The sequence below is a fragment of the Leptopilina heterotoma genome, unplaced genomic scaffold (assembly GCF_015476425.1).
Source record: "Leptopilina heterotoma isolate Lh14 unplaced genomic scaffold, ASM1547642v1 Lhet_123, whole genome shotgun sequence".
NCBI classification, from domain to species: domain Eukaryota; kingdom Metazoa; phylum Arthropoda; class Insecta; order Hymenoptera; family Figitidae; genus Leptopilina; species Leptopilina heterotoma.
The window spans coordinates 3,868,124-3,889,772 of NW_025110842.1; the positions used below are offsets into that span (position 1 = coordinate 3,868,124).

Consider the following 21,649-nt stretch of genomic DNA (forward strand, 5'->3'; position numbering starts at 1 on the left):
AATAAATTTTCACTGCCAGATCGCTGAATTTGATTGGTTTATTCAGATGGTATTTTATTTCCACCTAAATTCAAAGTGTCAATAGACTGATTATCGAAGCCAATGAAATTTAGCCACAAAACCGAGAAAATTCATGCAGTCAATTGCAGTCACTTGTTGCATCAGCAGAACACTGATCACAGATGAGGCCCACATTTTCTGAATAAATTTTCACGATCGTGAGGCTAAATTTCATTGGCGTTGATTGAAACATTCTATTGACACTTTCAATATTTAAAGGGAAATTAAATAGTAGTCGAAACTTGATCGAAAACCGAACCTATAAAAGCACCTTCAGGCCTAAGTAATTTTACTAACAATTTCTAAATTGCCAAAACCAGGCGACTGACAACATGACGGACCTCAAGTAAGCTTCTCAATTCAAAATGTCAATAATTAAATTTATCATTTAATCGTAATTTAATTTTTTAAAAACAATAAAATTTATTATTCTTATGCAAATTACAAAATTTCTTATTTTCAAATATAAATTTTTAAAATAAGTTCATTATCAAAATTCAAGAAATTCACTTATTGAGTACAAAATTAATTATTACTGTTCATATTTTCCAGAATTTTAATGAATCCTTCTAAACAATTCAATTATTATTTTAAATAGGAAAATCTTTACAAAAATTCAATTATTTTCAAAACAATTTTAATTAAATTCCTCGGAAGAATTCAATTTTTTTCTAAAATTTTATCACATTTCAAAAAAATTCCATTTTTTTTAAAATTTTAATAAATCCTTCGAAAAAATTCAATTTTTTTTTATAAATAGTAAAATTTTTTGCAGGAATTCAATTATTTTTATAAATAGTAAAATCCTTTGCAGAAATTCAATTTTTTTCAAAATAATCTGAATAGAATTCCTCGAAAGAATTAAAATTTTTAAATATTAATAATAAAATTCATTTATTTTCTCAAATTTTAATAAATTTTTCGGAACAATTCAATTATTATTATTATAACCTTTTAAAATTCAATAACGGAGTAGATTATTATATTCTACAATAAATAAAATTTTTGTCTAAATCAATTATTTTTAATAATTTTTTGAAAAAGTTCTTCTTGGAGAATTTTTAAATCCATATTTTTTGTTTGTAATTCAATTTTACGTGAAATTTCCATTATTCGAAAATTCTTCAATTAAATATACATTAGAAGATAAAAACTTTTAGAATAATTTTTAAAAATTTCCATTAAGCTTTTTCCAAAAAAGTATAGTTTGATAGAATTTTTAATTAAAAGTATAAAAAATTTAAACTCAAAAATCAATTTTTATTAGAAAATTCTACGAGAATTCAATTATTTAAATACAAACATAGATAATTTTTTTAAATATTTTTTAAAATTTAATTCTTAAACATAATTTTATCAACAAATTTTTAAATAATTGAATTCTTTCGACGAATTTTAATAAATTTTAATAAATTTTTCAAGAATAATTGAATTTCTGAGATGAGTCTTATTATTTATGAAAATTATTAAATTATTTCAATTCTTATGAAGAATTTTTATTATTATTTGAAACTAATTGAATTCCTATGAAGAATTTTATTAAATTTTAAAAATAATTGAATTAAATTGAAATAATTTGAGAAATTATTAAAGTTTTGAGTATAATTTTAGTTAAAAATATTCTAGAAAATTAAATAAGAATCTTTCTAAAAATCAGGGAAAAAAATTCGAATTTTAATAAATTTTTTAAAAATAATTACTTGTTTCGTGAAATTTGATTAAAATTGTATTAAAAATAATTGAAATTCTGTAATGAGTTTTATTATTTATGAAAATAATTGAATTATTGCGAAGAATTTTTTTTAAAAAATTTCAAACAAATGATTTTTTTCGAAAAAATTTATGCAAATTCTATTTTTAATAATTGAATTTCTGTGAAATTTTCATTATTTTAGAAAATACTTGAATATTCGCGTTGAACTTTTATTAAAATAGTTTTCAAAAATTGGATTCTTTTTTGAAATTGAGAAAATTTTTTGAAAATAATTGAATTTTATTAATTTTGAAACTAATTGAATTCTTGTGATGACTATATATTGTTATTTGTGAAAATTATTAAAATTTTATAAAAAATTTCTGAATATACTTGAATTTCGGCGAAGAATTTTGCTATTTATAAAAATAAAGATAATTAAAATGTTGACCAAAATTTATTAAATTTTTTTATAAATATTTGAATTTCTTGAAAGAATTTTCTTATAAATTCTATTCATTTAATTGTTCCAGTGGCGAACGCCACTCGTAAGAAGTGTTCAAAATTTTTGTCTGTATTTGAACCTTGAAAAACTATTTAAATTCTAGTGGAAATAATTTTTTCTTGTCACATTCGTATTAATTGATATCAAATAATAAAGAGCAAAGGAAAATTAAAGAAACATATTTCTTTTCAGAAACGGAAAATATTTCTTATTCGCGATTCTCGCCTTTGTCGCGATACAATTAACCACAGCAGCTGTTGATGAAGAGCGTCTTCGAGAAATTGCTAACGATATTTGGAGAGGTAAGTAACAAAGAAGAAAAGAAAATAATTGTAAATTGCAAATGAAAAATTTTTGTTGAAAAACAAAGTCAAATTGGGAATAGAATTTAATTTCGTTTATTAAATTTGCCATTTAATTTTTGTGAAATTCGGTATTTAAGAAAGAATAATTACTAAAAATATGAATTTGCAGAAAATAAGCATGATTTGGAACTATGCCGCTGCAAATCTTTCTCTTTTCTGAGAGGAGAACCTGGATCTCCTGGTCCTCGAGGATTGAAAGGAGAATCTGGACTCAATGGTCTTCCAGGAATGAAAGGAGAAGCCGGAAATCCTGGTTTGGTGGGACCAAAAGGACAAGCAGGAGATGATGGTCTTAATGGACGTCCGGGTCAAAAGGGAGAAAAGGGGTACCTTGGATATCCTGGTGCAAGTGGATATAAGGGTAGTAAAGGTTACGCAGGACTTCCTGGTCTTCCTGGTCAAAAAGGAGAACAAGGTTAATCTGTTATGCCACGTTCGGCATCGTCTTAAAGGACAAAAAAAGATGAATCTGCATAAAAAAAACATCGTTTTTCATTTATTCTCTATTTTATTATTTTATTTATACAAGCATGTACCTCACAAGAAGTATTAAATTAATTAATGTAAATTTTACAATACAATTCATTCTCACTGACAACATTATTAGAAGGGTTAAGAACTAACGATGAATTATTTTGAATAGCAAGTAAATTAATTCTTTCCTTCAGAGTGATCTTTTCTGATCTGTTATGAAACACATTTGCAGTATTTAATTTGCATAAAAAGTAGACAAATCTATTATTTTCAGAAAATCTTCGTCACTATATTGCCCTAATAATCGAAGAATATTATTGTCTTGCATTCTAAAGATGATTTCGTATATTTCTCCTGTTTTCGGATTGTACAAATTGTAGTAGTTGTCGTTGCTACTTTGATTATCAGTTTGCCTATTCAAGTAATTGTCATCGATAAGAAGCGACAATTCGGTCGCTTGGTCGGGACAATTGGAATTACAATCAAAAGCACAAGATTGGAGATCAGTCAGCGTAGGCAGAGGGTTATGAATGACGGGAACTTTGTATTGAATTTTTATGACAGTTCTAAATTCAGCAATTCTTCCAAATGAAGATATACATAAAGGTCCGAAATAATTTGAACCTCCGGGATAAAGATATCTAAAGATCAGTCCTCTTTGATTATGATTTAGTGCTGCATGCTTGTCTAATAAATAAATTGCAAATTTCATTGTTGAAAGAAGATTTTTTACATTGGGGTAGCTGGAAAAGCTTGAATCGAGTGCTTGCTTAATTCCTCGAAGCATTTTACTGCAGGAATTAGAGATTTGTAATGACAGTTCGAAACCAGGTTTTAATATTTGTCTGGAATCAATAATGAATTTTCTTCTATCAATAGAAATAAAAAAATTCGACATTGTTTTTATGTATATGTCATTCACATGGAATAATATCGTTAGATAATTAATTTTTGATTTTGAGATGTTTCCTAAACTTTGTTGTCCTGTTTCCGTATATTTACTTTTCCACACAGTAGACAAGATGTTATCCCCAACTTCAGGAATTAGAAGAAGATTTTTAAAAACTGGTTTACAAATTACACTTTCTGTATAATTATCGGATTTTATACCCTCAAGACATGTATAAAATGGAGGAAAAGATTTTGCTTTTTCTAGTGCTTCTTCTTTAGAAATAATATTTTCAGAATGCAATAAAATATTTGCTTGAATAATACCTACAACTTTAGCAATAACTTTCATGAACATTGTATAATTATGATAAGATTGATGAAGATCTTTATAATAATCTTGATATCCCTCTCCAGAATACACATCATTCCATGCTGCAGAATTTAAAATCTGTTTATTGCTTATATTTGAAAGTAAAGTCAAAGTATTATTATCCTGTCGTAGAACATAGAAATCCAGTTTCCCATTTCTAATTATTGAAAATACAATAAAGATTCCACCGTATTTTCCACTTGTTCCAGGAATACATTCTCTACAATTTACTGATTGATGGAAAATATATAATAATTTCAAAGTTACATTTAATTTAATCTTTTCCTTTATGTTACCATCTACTAATAGCTGTTCTAAAGAATTGAATTCAACTTCTCTAAGAAAGTCTAACATTTCGTTCGAGAACGTATTACGATACTCTGCGACATCAGTGTTTTCAAATGTTGTAAAAACTTTATTCAATTTGTCAAACAGACTGTTCTTAAGTTCATTGAAAAGAATTCTTCCGTGGCAAGCGTTAAGGAAATTTATAAACCTAATTATTATCATTTGCAAAAATTTTTCATTCCTATACAATATTGCCCCTGCGTCTAATTTTCCCTTTTGTCCAAAGGCGTAAAAAAATAAAGCCGGTGTTGCAAATAATTTCACAGCTACTTGAAACGTTTCATTACTCTCAATCTGAAATTCAATTAATTTCGCTAATAGAATATAATTCTCAAAAATTAAATTTCTTGTATCACCTTGAATGGATCGAATAATTTTTAAACCAATCATTGCATATATGTAATTAATATTCATTATTTTCATATTTTGTTCCGGTTCTGGAAACATTGACCAAACATGTTCATTGAACACTTTTTTAATTGTCAAATTTGTGAGTTGATGATTAACGAGTGATGATGAACAATAATCGTAAGTGGTGTAATTTTGCGATAATTGATAAAATACGTTTTTCTTAAGTGCCGAATAGGTAATGTTTTCTGTTTGATTAATTATGGAAGCCAAATAACCGTCAATGTTTCCGTAGTGTGAGAACAAAGCACTACTAATGATGTACTGAAATGTGTCATCCACATATTTCATGTCAAGTGTTTCATTGTCACTTCCGCCGTAGAGATCACTTCCGTTTAATACTTTTCCAATGAGTTGAAGTTTTGCCACATATTCATTCTCCGAATTATTAATGTATTCGAAAAGGGTGTTCAATACAGAAACAGAATCGTTTTGATTTTCCTTGGTAATCAAGTTCAGATTGTAAAAGATTTTACCAAAACTGGTAATGTAGTGGCATACAGAAAGGAACTGAAAATTTGTCATCTGATAAGTCGAATAAGGTAAGCTATCCATTGTGACACAATTTTATTAATATTTTATTTTCCTCAGAATATTATGTTCCAGTATATTGTTTTAAAACTTGTTATTCTTAGAAATTGTCCAACTGAAAATATTGAATTGCTTGTTATATAATTTTATTCTTACTTAAAATCTCAAATACTTGTCAGTATATTTATACTTCCATCATGATGACGTGTCAATAGGTTAAAAGATTGCGTGCAATATTTTTAGTTCATTTCGTTTTTCTAGAATCTGCGTTCATCGTTAATAAGTTCAAAATTCTAACTCTTTTTCCCGACTAATTAAAAATGGAATTAAAATAAATGATTAAATTTACCTTGTTAGTTGTAAGTGACACAGTTAACTTCACAATGCGACGAACCACTACTAAATTAAGAAACAAAGAAATGTGTGTTTATTGCATTTCATAATATAGTATTTTCGCATTTACCAGAAGAAATGTTTTTCTGATATTTTTTATTGTCAGTGGTTGTAAAAATTTATCTTCTACTGCTTTTGTTTGTCAAGGATTTTGTTATTTGCAGAAATGGTTTAACTGCGCTTTAAAATATTCGCTTCTATTATATCTTCAGCAGCAATTTCCCCAAGTATTAATTTTGAAATCAACTTAAAATCAACATCTTATAATACAACAATTTTAAAAAGCATAAATATTTATTATTTTAATTATTCAAAATAAATGACATGTTATAATATTTTGATATATAATTATAATATTATACCTTAGAACGAAACCAACATCAATCGAGAATTTAATTGGGAGCAAAATTTAAAAGTAATAGTTACTTACCTCTTAAAATTATTCTTAGAGTCGTAGACCCAACAAGCGATACATCCTTCAGTGTGAGGTCGAGGAAATGACTTTGTCTAGCAGAAACAGAGAATGCAGTAGATTTCCCTCAAATGGTTTTCGGACCAGTCAAAGTGAAAGGTCCGGAGTCTAGGTGTCGATGTAAATTAGATGAAACACCCCTTATAGACGGAGAGCTAGCTACATAAAAATGCATGTTATAAGGTACATGAAAAATTAATATTTAGATAGGTTCCATTTGAGTCCCTAAGTACCGAATGCGAAGTCTGCCTGCGCGTTCTGGAAGATTAAGCCCGCGAATTGACGGTCGAAAATGATAAATTTGATAAGGAAAACATGTGATAAAGGTCATGGATAAAAGTTATAAAATTTAAAAGTATTTATCACCAGTAAGCTTATAAAATTTTGGCAGACAATTTTTTGGACGACAAAGTATTGGCAGACAGTGTCAAAGTTGCGTAATCCGTAGTGAAAAAAAGATCATAAGAGTCATGGCTAAAAATTAATGGAAATAGTTAATGAACTCTTATGGAAGCTATATGTCAAGTGGCAGACAAAAATTCGGATGATAACATCGAGGCAGACAACGATAAAAAGCGCGGTTCCCATGCGATTTCGCTGATTTCGCGCTATTTGCACTAAATAGTTAATTTTTGAAAAATGTGAAATTTTTTTGGGCTACATTAATTTTTAAACATAATTTAATGATTTTATAAACTTTTGAATGAATATGATTTATTTTAAATTAAATTTTTTATAAAAATAAAAAAAATAAAAATTGAAAATGTGATTTTTGTATAGAATTATTAATTTTTTTAATAAATAGATAATAGATTGAAACTTCTGAGAAAAATGTATCCTAATTTAAAAAAAGAAAGAGCAAAATCGGTCAGTTGGTTTAAAAGTTAGAGCAACTTTTCAGAATTTGAAAAGTTGGTATCAATTCTGGCGTGAGCGATTGCTGCCGCGTGTCGCTGGATTCCCCCACTCTGCCCACCTAAGGAAGGTGAAATCTCGCACTCACTTTTACCTCTATTTTAAACAACTAAATAGTGCAGTATGGATTCCATAATTTTTTTGGTAATAGTGTTGTTAAGAATCTTTATATTTGTATAAAAAAATTGTAAAATGTTAATAAATAAAATGTCACGATTAGAAATATTTAAAAAAAATTATTTCCCCCCCCCTTGGAGTTAGGTGCAATTTTTTTCTTTTAAAATTTCAAAAAAATATGTTTAATTAAATTACTTTTTTTCCCGATATTATGAAACAAAAATTGGCTGAGATACGCTTAATTGTTTATAGTGGGAAATATTACCTCTTTTCTGCAACTATTTTTATGCAAATAAACAAGAAAAATCATTTAGTGTGTATATGTAAAGGATAGATCTCATCTTCGCAAGTGAAACGATATTTTGAAAAATGTGATTTTTTGAGTTTCCTTCATTTTTCATACATAAAAAGAAACATTGTTTTTAGTAAACAAATGGATTTATTTAAAAACTATTTATCCCATTGGGCTCAAATTTGATACACTCTTTAAAGGTATCAAGGGCAATACTTTCTGTCAGTTTAAAAGTCATCTCATTAAAATTAAACAAATTATTAAACAATTAAGAAATTGCAATTTTTATCTGTTTAAATTAATTTTCTCATGAACAAATAATTGAAAATTTTTTGCGACCTATCATTTTATATGTCTTTTTAAGCTCTATCTCATTAAAATTAAACAAATTATTAAACAATTAAGAAATACAGTTAATAGTGATTTTGAGAATATAAGGAGTGTCATATGTGATTTATTAATTTCACTCTACAATAGTGTTTTGTATTCGGTAAATTTATACATACAATGTTAACTTTTTGAAGTAAATTTACTAAATTAATTTACTTAATTATTAAATACTAATTTTTATTTCGCCAAATAATATTTACCTCAATGTTTATAATAAATTTTCTACGAAAGACTGTAATAATAATATAATTATGCACACTTAACCTTAAATTATAAGTTTTATATTATACTTTCCTGATAATATGAACTTATCAATTAATAGCATAAATTTTTTAATTGTATAAAATAGAATCTTATGCTTCATTATTTACATCTGATTCAATTTCCTCCACATCTTCTTCACTGTCGCACTCGATATCATCCTCAGATTCGATTTCATTTATGTCAGCTGAAAAATGAAAACAATTAATAACTCATACTTTTAATAAATAAAATTGTCAGTGTATGTATAAAGATTTGTACCTTCAGACTCTTCTTGATTGGATTGATTAATTTAAACAGATAAAAATTGCAATTTCTTAATTGTTTAATAATTTGTTTAATTTTAATGAGATGACTTTTAAACTGACAGAAAGTATTGCCCTTGATACCTTTAAAGAGTGTATCAAATTTGAGCCCAATGGGATAAATAGTTTTTAAATAAATCCATTTGTTTACTAAAAACAATGTTTCTTTTTATGTATGAAAAATGAAGGAAACTCAAAAAATCACATTTTTCAAAATATCGTTTCACTTGCGAAGATGAGATCTATCCTTTACATATACACACTAAATGATTTTTCTTGTTTATTTGCATAAAAATAGTTGCAGAAAAGAGGTAATATTTCCCACTATAAACAATTAAGCGTATCTCAGCCAATTTTTGTTTCATAATATCGGGAAAAAAAGTAATTTAATTAAACATATTTTTTTGAAATTTTAAAAGAAAAAAATTGCACCTAACTCCAAGGGGGGGGGAAATAATTTTTTTTAAATATTTCTAATCGTGACATTTTATTTATTAACATTTTACAATTTTTTTTATACAAATATAAAGATTCTTAACAACACTATTACCAAAAAAATTATGGAATCCATACTGCACTATTTAGTTGTTTAAAATAGAGGTAAAAGTGAGTGCGAGATTTCACCTTCCTTAGGTGGGCAGAGTGGGGGAATCCAGCGACACGCGGCAGCAATCGCTCACGCCAGAATTGATACCAACTTTTCAAATTCTGAAAAGTTGCTCTAACTTTTAAACCAACTGACCGATTTTGCTCTTTCTTTTTTTAAATTAGGATACATTTTTCTCAGAAGTTTCAATCTATTATCTATTTATTAAAAAAATTAATAATTCTATACAAAAATCACATTTTCAATTTTTATTTTTTTTATTTTTATAAAAAATTTAATTTAAAATAAATCATATTCATTCAAAAGTTTATAAAATCATTAAATTATGTTTAAAAATTAATGTAGCCCAAAAAAATTTCACATTTTTCAAAAATTAACTATTTAGTGCAAATAGCGCGAAATCAGCGAAATCGCATGGGAACCGCGCTTTTTATCGTTGTCTGCCTCGATGTTATCATCCGAATTTTTGTCTGCCACTTGACATATAGCTTCCATAAGAGTTCATTAACTATTTCCATTAATTTTTAGCCATGACTCTTATGATCTTTTTTTCACTACGGATTACGCAACTTTGACACTGTCTGCCAATACTTTGTCGTCCAAAAAATTGTCTGCCAAAATTTTATAAGCTTACTGGTGATAAATACTTTTAAATTTTATAACTTTTATCCATGACCTTTATCACATGTTTTCCTTATCAAATTTATCATTTTCGACCGTCAATTCGCGGGCTTAATCTTCCAGAACGCGCAGGCAGACTTCGCATTCGGTACTCAGGGACTCAAATGGAACCTATCTAAATATTAATTTTTCATGTACCTTATAACATGCATTTTTATGTAGCCAGCTCTTAGACTATTAGCCTAGGAGTAACCGAATTATTGATTTGACGTTCATGTGGAGGTAATGCAGTCCTTAGAAAAATAGAAATGTATTTGGTACTTGAAGAGATTTTCCGAACTAAAGTCGAAGAACAAATCCCCGACAGTACACAACTAGTTAACTTGGTCACGGTTGTTGGACTGTGACAAAGTTAATTCGATGGCGACTTCTAGACTAAATATCTCAAAGGCGTTTCCTCGACTAACTAATTTGGCAAGGGTGGCACCTTTTATAGGTTCCTTTTGCAAAGGTAACTACGTCATACCACCCAATTTTATCACCTTTGGGTCACTGTGATAAAAATTGTATTACATCTAAGTGAAGACCCAATAGGAGAATGACAAAATATAGATGACCTTATATTTCGTATCTTCTAATAATAAAGAAAATTTCCCTTTCTTCTCAATTATTTATTTTTATTTATTCAAGCATATTAATATTAGCATTAATACAAATAATATAAATTTTGCAATTTATAAACATGATTATTTTAAGTTTCAAATTATATGATTCTTTAATTAGAAGCAGAATGTAGAGAAGTAATAATTACTTAGCAACTATTAATACGCAGTGAAGTTAAAGAAAGAAATTAAAACTGAACAGAAACAAAAACACACTTTTAGACAAATCTTACTTTTAAGTTTAAAATATTAAAGTTAGTAAGTTACAATCTTTTCCCCAAAATAAAATATTTTTGAAAACCATTTCATTCTAAAAGCAAACAATTATTGTGGACATTGGGATATGGAATGTGTTTAGAAGTCCTTAGGACATCTATGTCCTTTCGAGAGGCACTCAAATGACATAATAAGCCAGAAGGATGTCTTTAGGATACAAGGCAATTTCGGATATAAGGAAATTTAGAAATTTTCGTATAGTTAGCATAAAATTTAGTATCGCTTGAAAATATATCTTTCAGCGCAATAACTAATCTGTCGATTCGATTATCTTTAGGTAATTTTTCATTATGAATTTTTACTACAGAAACATTTGTCTTATTAATTTCTTGCTCCGATCTATTAATTATCTTTAGTACAGTTTCCTCCGGAACATAGTAATGTACATTTGGATCAGGTAAAATTGATGTTAGGTTCACTATTCCACACGATTTTTTAACCTGCAATTCGTACAATACTATATTTGTAGTTTTGCATTTACTTAAAGCGCTTTCTCGATCAGAATAGAATTTTTGCAAATGAACAAAATTTAGAAGACATTTTCTAATGTATATTACACTTCCATCAGACTTATCATCATCAAGATCTGCGGCAGAATAAATGGTAATCGAAGTCTCTAATTGTTCCTGCTGACATTGCCTTAGAGCCAGTCTGCGGACTGCACCGGCAACTCGTCTCGGTGCATCAGAATCCCATAGTAAATTGTTGTATAGATATGAATAGATCACGTAATAATCCTCAAATCGAATTAGTTCTCTAATTTTGGGTGTATTGTGATAATTTTTAAAAACAGGTTCTACAATTTGTTTATAGGCACCAGTAAATATGTAACTTATTGCACTTTCTGCAGATTCTAAATTATTAAACTGATGGAATACCTTTTGAGACAGAACGTCATCAATGAACATGTTATTTGTTACATTCCATTTGTTGTACTCTTCTGAAATATTTCGTTTAGCTGGTTCACTGATTGTTTCGTTTGAATTAATCCTTTGTTCTTCAATGACCTCATTCTTTGTCATATTAGAAGCAAAAGGGTCTAACGATAAAATGTTTTGATTACAAGATTCATTGTTGCTTTCGTCTGAATTGTTTTTCTTAATGTTGTCCTTGTCGAATTTCTTAGAAAGATTAGGAGCTGAAGATGAAATGTTTTGATTAGCGGGTTCACTGTGCTACTTTCCTTTGAATTATTCTTTTGTTTGTCGCTGTCGTACTCTTCTGAAATGTTTTGTTTAGCTGGTTCACTGATTGTTTCGTTTAAATCAATCCTTTGTTTTTCGATGACCTCATTCTTTGTGATATTAGAAGCAAAAGGATCTAACGATGAAATGTTTTGATTAGAAGAGTCATTGCTGCTTTCGTCTGAATTGTTCTTCTTAATGTTGTCATTGTCGATTTTATTAGAAAGATTAGGAGCTGAAGATGAAATGTTTTGTTTAGCTGGTTCACTGATTGTTTCGTTTAAATCAATCCTTTGTTTTTCGATTACCTCATTCTTTGTGATATTAGAAGCAAAAGGATCTAACGATGAAATGTTTTGATTAGAAGAGTCATTGCTGCTTTCGTCTGAATTGTTCTTCTTAATGTTGTCATTGTCGATTTTATTAGAAAGATTAGGAGCTGAAGATGAAATGTTTTGATTAGCGGGTTTACTGCTACTTTGCTTTGAATTATTCTTTCGTTTGTCGTTGTCGACACTTTCAGCCTTTTTGGAAACATTAGGGTCTAACGAAGAATTGCTTTGATTGTCAAGTACATTGATTGCATCTTTTAAACTAACCTTCTGATTGTCGCTGTTGTTGTTGTCAATTTTATCGGAACTATTAGAAATAAACGATGAATTGTCCAGAATAATTGGGACAGTGCTAATTTCCTTTGAATCAATCTTGTTTGTTCTGTTGTGCAACTCAGTTGCAGTTTGGTCTGCATAAAAATTAGATAGTTCTTTAAGCAATTGTACCTCTTCTTCAATATAAATCCAAAATAATGAAAGAGTATTATTGTCTTGCATTTTAAATTCTGTTTTAAATATTTCTCCTGTTTTGGGATTATACAATTTGTAAAATATATTATTATCCTTTGAATCAAATATGACGGGAACTTTGAATTTGATTCCTTCTACGGTTCTAAATTCAGCAATTCTTCCAAATGAAGATATACATAAAGGCCCGAAATAATTCGAACCTCCGGGATAAAGATATCTAAAGATCAATGCTGTTTGATTATGATTTAGTGCTGCATGCCTGTCTAATAAATGAATTTCAGATTTCATTATTGTTAAAAGAAGATTTTTTACATTAGGGTAGCTCGAAAATCTGAAACGTAATGCGTTTATTACTCCTGGAAGTACTTTACTAAAAGAGCCGATCATTTGGAATGATAGTTCAAATCCAGGATTTACTGCTTGTAAGTTGCTCATATCGACTTTAGTTTGTTTACCGTAATTAAAAAATAAATTATTAACTCTTCTGTAAATTTCATTCAATTCGATTCTTATGTTTGCATAATTAATATTTGTTTTGAGGATATTTTTAAAAGTCTGTTGTCCTATTTGAGTAATCATACTTCTCCACACATCAGACATATTTTTTGATGCATCTTGAGGTAATGGGAGAAGACTTTTGACCACTGGTTTACAAATTACTGCAGCTTTCGTTTTGTCATTGGAATTCATACCGTCAATACACGTATAGAAAGGAACAAAAGACATTACCTTGTCCAAAGTTTCTATTCCAGAATCACTATTGTAGTTATGTAATAAATCATTTTCAAGTTCAAGACTTAAATTGTGAGCTATATTTTTTATAAATTCATTCCGAGAAGAAAATGTTTGACTTCTAATTCCGTAATAGAATTGATTATTCATTGCAGCCTCAAAAATCTTTTCCCTCCTTATATTTAAATGTAAATTTAAAGTATTACTATTTTGCTCTAGGGCATGAGTATCTACTTTACCATTTTCAATTGTTGAAAAAATAATATATATTCCACCATATTTTCCAACTGTTCCAGGAATACATACTTTGCAATCTACTGATTGATAGAAAACATACAACAATTCCATAGTAGCATTTAATGTAAACTTTTGTACTACATTATCATCTAATAAAAGCTGCTCCAAGGAATTCTCTTCAATTTCTCTAAAAATCGCTAAAGCATTTTGATAATGATTTTTAAGAAAAATATCCAATTTAAAAACTTCAAGTTTATTCATTAATTTTTTCAATTTGTAATAGAGAATTTTGTTAAATTCCCTGTTAAGAATGTTATTTTTCGAAAAGTTAACGAAATAAAAAAATTTGGAATATATTTCGAACAAAATTTCATCATTTACACTTTTTTTGTAAATATCAGAAAATTTCTGCTTGTATTTAGAAGCGTAATAAAATAAAGCCGGTGTTGCAAATAATTCCATAGTTAATTGATACGTTTTATCAAAATTAATTTGTATATCTGTTAATTGAGCTAATAGAATATAATTCTCAAAAGTTAAATTTTTTGTATCACCTTGAATGGATCGAATAATTTTTAAACCAATCATTGCATATATGTAATTAATATCCATTATTTTCATATTTTGTTCCGGTTCTGGAAACATTGACCAAACATGTTCATTGAACACTTTTTTAATTGTCAAATTTGTGAGTTGATAATTAACGTGTGATGGTGAACAATAATCATTACTGATGTAGTTTTGCGATAGTTGATAAAATACGTTTTCCTTAAGTGCCGAATAGGTAATGTTATCTGCTTGATTAATTATGGAAGCCAAGTAACCGTCAATGTTTCCGTAGTGTGAGAACAAAGCACTACTAATGATGTACTGATATGTTTCATCAACATATTTCATGTCAAGTGTTTCATTTTCGCCTCCGCCGTAGAGATCACTTCCGTTTAATGCTTTTCGAATGAGTTGGAGTTTTGTCTCAGATTCATTCTCCGAATTATTAATGTATTCGAAAAGGGTGTTCAATACAGAAACAGAATCGTTTTGATTTTCCTGGGTAATTAAATCCAGATTGTAAAAGATTTTACCAAAACTGGTAATGTAGTGACAAACAGAGAGAAATTGGAAATTCATCATATGATGATTTGAATAAGATAAGCTTTCCATTATGACACAATTGTATTAATATTTTTTGCCCTCAGAATATTATGTCTCGGTGTATTGTTTTGAAACTTGTTAATCCTAGAAGTTGTCCAACTGAAAATATTAAATTTTTTATGTTTAATTTTACTCTTATTTAACATCCCAAATAGTATTTGAAAATTTCCATAAACTACCGACATTATGATTTTTCATTGAGATTCACACTACAATAGTTTTTATAAATTACAGCATCAATTTTTATAAGTAACTACATAATTTTCATAAATTATCAATAGAACTTCTTACATCAAAAACTAAACATATTTTTCGACCAACCATGGATTTTTATTTGTGAACCCTTTATCTTAAAAAAAATTATTAATAATGATCGTAACGGAAAAAATTTTTTTTTTAAATTTTTATAAACCAAATCCTTTACAACCAAATTTATTTTTTTTAATTTTACACACTTAGATATTAAAAAAATGTTATCAATCATTGTTTTTATTTAAGAATTTTACTAAAAATATTTATTTTTGTTTTATAACTGACCTTGGGGACAGGCTTCACCATGACAATTTGACTCCTAAATCTGCATTTAAAAAAATATTTAATTTTATAAATTAAAGTGGCTATATGATTTTTTTGTAATCACTAGAGTTACTTTTTCACGTTGAATTCATTACCATATGTGCAATCTGTTTCTTAAGAAACCCAAGGGACATGAAACTGTCGGTTTCGTGGAGAATCACCCAAATATATTATTCGTCTATTAAAATTTTTAAAAAATTTGAATAATTTTATTCAAAAATTAAAAATAAAATTGAAAGAATTGTCATATTTAGAAATAGTTACATATTTCAAAATGTTTTTCATTGAAATTAATTGAAGTTTTAATTCATGCGGAAAAATCAATAAGAATAAGTTTTTTAATATTTATTTAAGGACATTTGAACTATTTTGATGTTACAGTTTTAGAAAACATGCTTTGCACAAATTCTGATGTAATAATTGTTCAAATTGCCTTAAAAGTTATTTTTAAAAAAATTTAAATACAATTGTATTTTTAAACAATTATAACTAAAAATTAAAAAAATAATTATTATTAAAAATTTCAGTTGAAATTTTAGAAAATAATTGAATATTTGAAGCGTTATAATTGGAATTTTAAGAAATAATAATATTATTTCATCAGACATCAGATATATAAACAATTTTTTCTAAAATTAAATTATTTCTAATTCCTCAAAAATTCAATTTTCTGGAATTTTTAAGTTGTAAAATTCTTTGAATGAATTATTTTTTGGAATATATTCTGGAATATAACACTAGGGAATATAATATTTGGGTTAGTTCGACGTAACAATATATATTTTAAATAAGAAATATATTTAAGGAATATTTTTTATTATAAAAAAAAGGAAAATGGTAAAATATATTTTTTTTAAAAATGATCATTAATAAAATAGTATTTTTTTTATTACAAATTGTTTCTTAATTTACAATAGTTAAGAAAATCGGGGTTTTTATCTTTGAGTTTTGTTTCGTTCTTTCTTTTTTCGAACAAATTAAGAATAAAGTGAAAACTTGTTTATTGTCACTTTTTTAAAATTACGAAATCAATTTAGAATTATTTTACCAAACAATTTCCCACTTACCACTATTTACACAATTTTTTTCATTACCGCACAGTCGATTAAATGTCATATTAATTGGAAAACCAATTATTTCGCGCTCCTCCTGAATTCGAAACGAAAATGTCGACTCGTGCGTTCCGATGAAATATCTATGAATTCAATAATTTTCATTAGTTTTCACTTTTAATTTGTTTTAACAAATTTTTTTTTAAATTCTAGTTAATTAAAGTAAATTTAATTAAATAGTTATTTTAATTATTTAAAGTAAATACTTATTTTTATTAATTAAATTAAATAATAATTTAAAAAAAAACTAACAGGATTCAGAAAATGAAAAGAAACGAAATTTGGATTTTTAATAAAAATTATTTTGAAGAATATTATTAATTTAATTAAAATGTACCTGGCGTGGGAGCAAATAATTTGATCGATAATTGCGATTCCTCCGTCTTTGAATTTATTCCTCTCTCTCTCAGTGGGAATATATTTTACGACTTTAAAATCTTCGAGGTAGTATTCGAGTTTTTTGAATTCTGAAACAATCGTTAAATTTTGAGAAATTCATCTTTATTAGAATTAGAATTTATTCAAATTATATTTAATTCAAATGCACCACATAAAAAAAATGATTTACTTAAATCGACTTTATTCCAAATGAACTTATTTAAAAATGCACGAAATAAATAAATAGAAGAAATTTATTCGAATTGAATTTATTTCATTTATTTAAATTTATTTCGAAAAAATTGAATTAAAAATTTATTTTCATTAAGTTTATTTGGAAATATTTTCTTTTATTTTTCTTTTGAATTTGGAGAATCAAAATATAGAATTTCGAGAAAATTATAAAGAAACCATAATCGTCAGCGTCAGTTGCCACAAAAAGTGTCTCGATTTTTAATTCCCTCATTTTATCCTTTAGCTGAGAAGCTGCGCTTTTTATCGTAGGAATTGTCTCCGCTCTTCCTTGGAGAAAATCTTGTCTTCTCAAATGTACCGCTAAATATGGACCACCAACAGCATTTCTTTTGCCCTATAAAGAAATTTTCTTTCTACAGTTATTACAATTTCAAGTTTGCTTTCAAATTTAATTTTTAATTTCTAGATAATTATAAGTAGGTAATTAAATAAAAAAAAAACTTTCGGTACTTTTTCCTCTTGCCAATTTTCAGGCCTTTCGGTAAAATCGTCAACATCATTGGAATTTAATTCTCGTTTACGAAAATTATTCGCAATTTCATAAAGTTCCGAATTATAACGCATACTTCGTCTCGCTCGCCAAAATTCCTTCGAACCATAAACATCGTGAAGGGCAATTTCCATATGATCGAATACAACTGATCTGCGAAATAATTAAGAGCAAATTATAATTTATTCTCTTTTCTTTGAAAGAAGACAATTTTTTCTTTTTTCCACTTTTCTTTGAGTAGAAATGAAAAAAAATTTCTTTTCGTAAAAAAAAAGAATCGTTTTCTTTAAAGAAAAAAAAGAAAGAAAAAAAAGTAGAAGAAAGTTTTTAAAAGAAAATATTTCTTTTTGTAAAAACAAAAAAAAAAAAGGTTTCTTTTTGAAAAACAGCAATTTTTCCTTTTGGAAAAAAAGAAAGAATTTTTTTTCCCTCTTTACCCATAAAGATGTGGTTGTAAATTTTCCTTTAATTTCGAAGCAGTTCCATGAAAAGTAACACACTTCAAATTTCGTGCCGTAATATTGTCATAGCCCCAAAAATTGCCGAAAAATTCATTTTCACCAATTTGCTCATAACGCACTCTTCCCTTCGGACAATTAGTTATTTCATTTTTTTCCCTAAATTTGCCAGTTTTAAACATTTCCTCGTCATTCTGTAGAATATAAACAATATCCAAATCGGTTCCTCCCTCAATTGACGGATATTCTAACAATAAAAAAAATTTCATTTAAAATAATTTTTCCTTACATTTAAAGAAATTCCTAAAATATTTTTAAAAAAAACTTTAAACTTTTCTTTTTTAACTGTTTTCATTATCTTCTAAAAATCGAAACAAATTTTCTTTATAAATAATTTTATTTCATTTAGTTTGTAAAAGAAAATTGAGAAACAAAAATTCGTTCAAAAAGAAAAGGAAAAAAAATTATTAAATTGAATTATTATTGAAAAGTTATCGAAAAACCAAAAACAAAAGGAAAGCAAAGGAAAAGAAAGAATTTATTGAATTTACGGAAAATTTATCGAAAAACAAAATTCTTTCAAAACCGAAAGGAAACAGAAGAAAAGAATTTACTGAATTATCGAAAAACAAAGTTCTTTCAAAAACGAAAGGAAACAGAAGAAAAAAATTTATTGAATAAAAATTAGAGGAAAGAAATAGGAAGAAGAAAAATAATTTTTTAAATTTCATAATTAGATTAAAAATTATTAAAAGAGAAAAAAAATTACGAACCTCTTAGAAATTCGTGCATTTCTAAAACTGGAATATATTTCCTGAGACTGGAAATATCAAAAAAATATCCCCAGGGAATTCGAACTTGTGCACCAACATCTTTACTTCTCCAATGATACAATTTTCCTGTAAAAAAAAACAAAAAAGTATTTTTAATTTAAATTATTACGAAAAGAAAAAAATTATAATCTTCAGTAACATTACCGATGAAATAAAATTTTTCTTGGAACTATTTACAAAATTTTACTGTAAATAAAAATAAAAATCAATTTTTTATTTAAATTATGAAAAAAAAATGGAATTTTATCAAATGATTTTTATTAAAAATTTTAAAAGTAATTGACTTTTTTAGAAGAATTTCAAAATTTCCCTGTAAATAAAAACAAAAATCAATATTTTAATTAAATTCAGCAAAAAAAAACAATAATAATTGAAGTTTTTTAAATAATTTTTATTGAAAATTTTAAGTCATTGGATTTTATGAAGAATTTCAAAATTTTTCTGTAAATAAGAAAAAACAATTTTTTATTTAAATTATGAAAAAAAATAATAAATTGAGTTTTTTTTTAATAATTGTTATTGAAAATTTTGAAAGTAAAAATTGAATGTTTAGAAGAATTTTAAAATTTTTCTGTAAATAAGAAAAAAACAATTTTTTATTTAACTTATGAAAAAAAATAATAAATTAAGTTTTTTTTAATAATTTTCATTGAAAATTTTGAAAGTAATTGAATTTTTAGAAGAATATCAAAATTTTTCTATAAATAGAAACAAAAATCAATATTTTAATTAAATTCAGAAAAAAAACAATAATAAATGAAATTTTTAAAATAATTTTTAATGAAAATTTTAAAACTCATTGAATTTTATGGAGAATTTCAAAATTTGTCCGTAAATAAGAAAAAAAACAATTTTTTATTTAAATTATGAAAACAAAATAATAAATTGAGTTTTTTTTACTACTTTTTATTGAAAATTTTGAAAGTAATTGGATTTTATAATTAAAATTTCTCGAAGAATTTCTTTACATTTCGTAAAAATAATGTATTTTTTTTTATTATTATTATTTTTTAATTGACAATTTTAAAAATAATTGAAATTTACAAAGAATGTTATTAAAAACTTTTGAGAACTCTTGAATTTTTTAGAAAAATTTTATTACAATTTTTAAAAATAATTGAAAATCCGTTGGAGAAATTTTATTAAAATAATCTTGAATATAATTGCATTTTTATTATTTATAAAAATAATTAAAATTCTTGACAAGAATTTTACAATTATTTATAAAAATAATTCAATATTGAAATTATTACTAATTTTTATTATATTCTATTTTTTATTAGATTTTATTCAATTTTTTATTCTTATTTTTTTTCTAACAATTTTTATTTAATTTGAATAGTTGAATAGAAATAATTTCACTAATAAAAGTTAATTACTCACCCCAGGGTGGAAGAACCAAAGTCCAATGATATTTGCTATTTTCTTGTAATAATTTTTTTATAAAAACCGCAATTCGAATGTAAACATCACGTCGAAGATTAAATCCTTCCGGAGGATTCACATCATAAAGAATATACCTTTTTAAAAAATTAATTAATTTCAATTGATTTGAAGTTTATTTAAAGTTTTATTTTTTAAAGAGGAATTTAAACTTTTAGTTATTTTTAGAGAAATTTATTTAGTTTATTCCTAAAAAGTTAAATTAAAAACAGTAATACCTATAAAAAAAAATTTTTAATTTTACCTTTTCGTGGAAAAATTAACATTCGACGAACATTTTCCCCCATTCTGTGAATTCGCGCAAAGTAACGAATCAGACCAGACTATTTTTACAACAATTAATAATAACAATAGACACAGTGACAACAAAAACAAACTTTTTGACATTTTTAAGGTTAGGTTACTTCACCTGTCAAACTCCGGGAACTTGGGCAATCGATTAAATTGGATTAAATATAAGTTTTTACAATTAAATATTAACATAAAAAGAGAGAATTCTTTACATTACGTATACTGTAAGTAGATTTAATCATTTTCCTCTAATTATTATCTATATAGAGTATTTAGATTTAGATAATGAGAAAAAATAAACAAACTTGTTTTCACTTTGTTTATTATCGTTTTATCTTAACTAGGTTATGTTTACAAGAAACTTTCCTTTTGCACTTTTTTCGCGAAATTTAACCCATATTTTTGTTTAAAATATTACACTTTTTTCCTGAATTTTATTAATTTAATGAAAAACATGATTTATTGTTTACAATCATTAATTTATAATTTTGTTTTTAAATCTTTTAAATATTTTGCAAGGAATTAGATTGTATACAACTCGAGTCAAAATCGCTACTATTTATCATACTTAAATTAATAATTATAAAAAGAAAAATTATATATCATTATTCGTAAATTCGGGGAAAAAGGTAGAAAATTCGTCAAGGTAACAATAAACAGTAACAAAGAGACAAGTAATAATTAATTTTGAAAAAAAAAATGTGAAGTAAGAAAAAATATTTAGTTTGACTTTAGCAGTCATTGTTTCG

At 26.1% G+C, this 21,649-nt stretch overlaps 3 protein-coding genes across 4 annotated transcripts; 1 reads left to right on the plus strand and 2 right to left on the minus strand.

The window, feature by feature from the left end:
• Positions 1-74: 74 nt before the first annotated feature.
• Positions 75-3,191, plus strand: LOC122512502 (macrophage receptor MARCO-like). The gene is made up of 3 exons (XM_043628370.1): positions 75-406; positions 2,451-2,560; positions 2,733-3,191. Exons 1-3 carry the CDS (start codon positions 393-395, stop codon positions 3,041-3,043), a joined length of 435 nt encoding a protein of 144 aa, XP_043484305.1. The 5' UTR covers positions 75-392; the 3' UTR covers positions 3,044-3,191.
• Positions 3,149-15,124, minus strand: LOC122512500. 2 transcript variants are annotated; one of them, XM_043628368.1, is made up of 2 exons: positions 14,448-15,124; positions 3,149-5,043 (listed from the first exon to the last, which is right to left on the minus strand). In XM_043628368.1, exons 1-2 carry the CDS (start codon positions 15,071-15,073, stop codon positions 3,333-3,335), a joined length of 2,337 nt encoding a protein of 778 aa, XP_043484303.1. In that variant the 5' UTR covers positions 15,074-15,124; the 3' UTR covers positions 3,149-3,332. The 2 variants fall into 2 exon arrangements, with proteins under 2 accessions (XP_043484303.1, XP_043484302.1); XM_043628367.1 differs by lacking the exon at positions 14,448-15,124 and adding an exon at positions 5,995-6,120 and having other exon boundaries at positions 3,177-5,760.
• Positions 15,125-16,510: 1,386 nt separating this feature from the next.
• Positions 16,511-21,235, minus strand: LOC122512122 (GDP-fucose protein O-fucosyltransferase 2). The gene is made up of 8 exons (XM_043627780.1): positions 20,854-21,235; positions 20,550-20,686; positions 19,107-19,232; positions 18,313-18,580; positions 17,836-18,028; positions 17,542-17,719; positions 17,090-17,219; positions 16,511-16,835 (listed from the first exon to the last, which is right to left on the minus strand). The coding sequence occupies exons 1-8, from the start codon at positions 20,994-20,996 to the stop codon at positions 16,685-16,687; spliced, it is 1,326 nt and encodes a 441-aa protein (XP_043483715.1). The 5' UTR covers positions 20,997-21,235; the 3' UTR covers positions 16,511-16,684.
• Between the last annotated feature and the right edge of the window lie 414 nt (positions 21,236-21,649).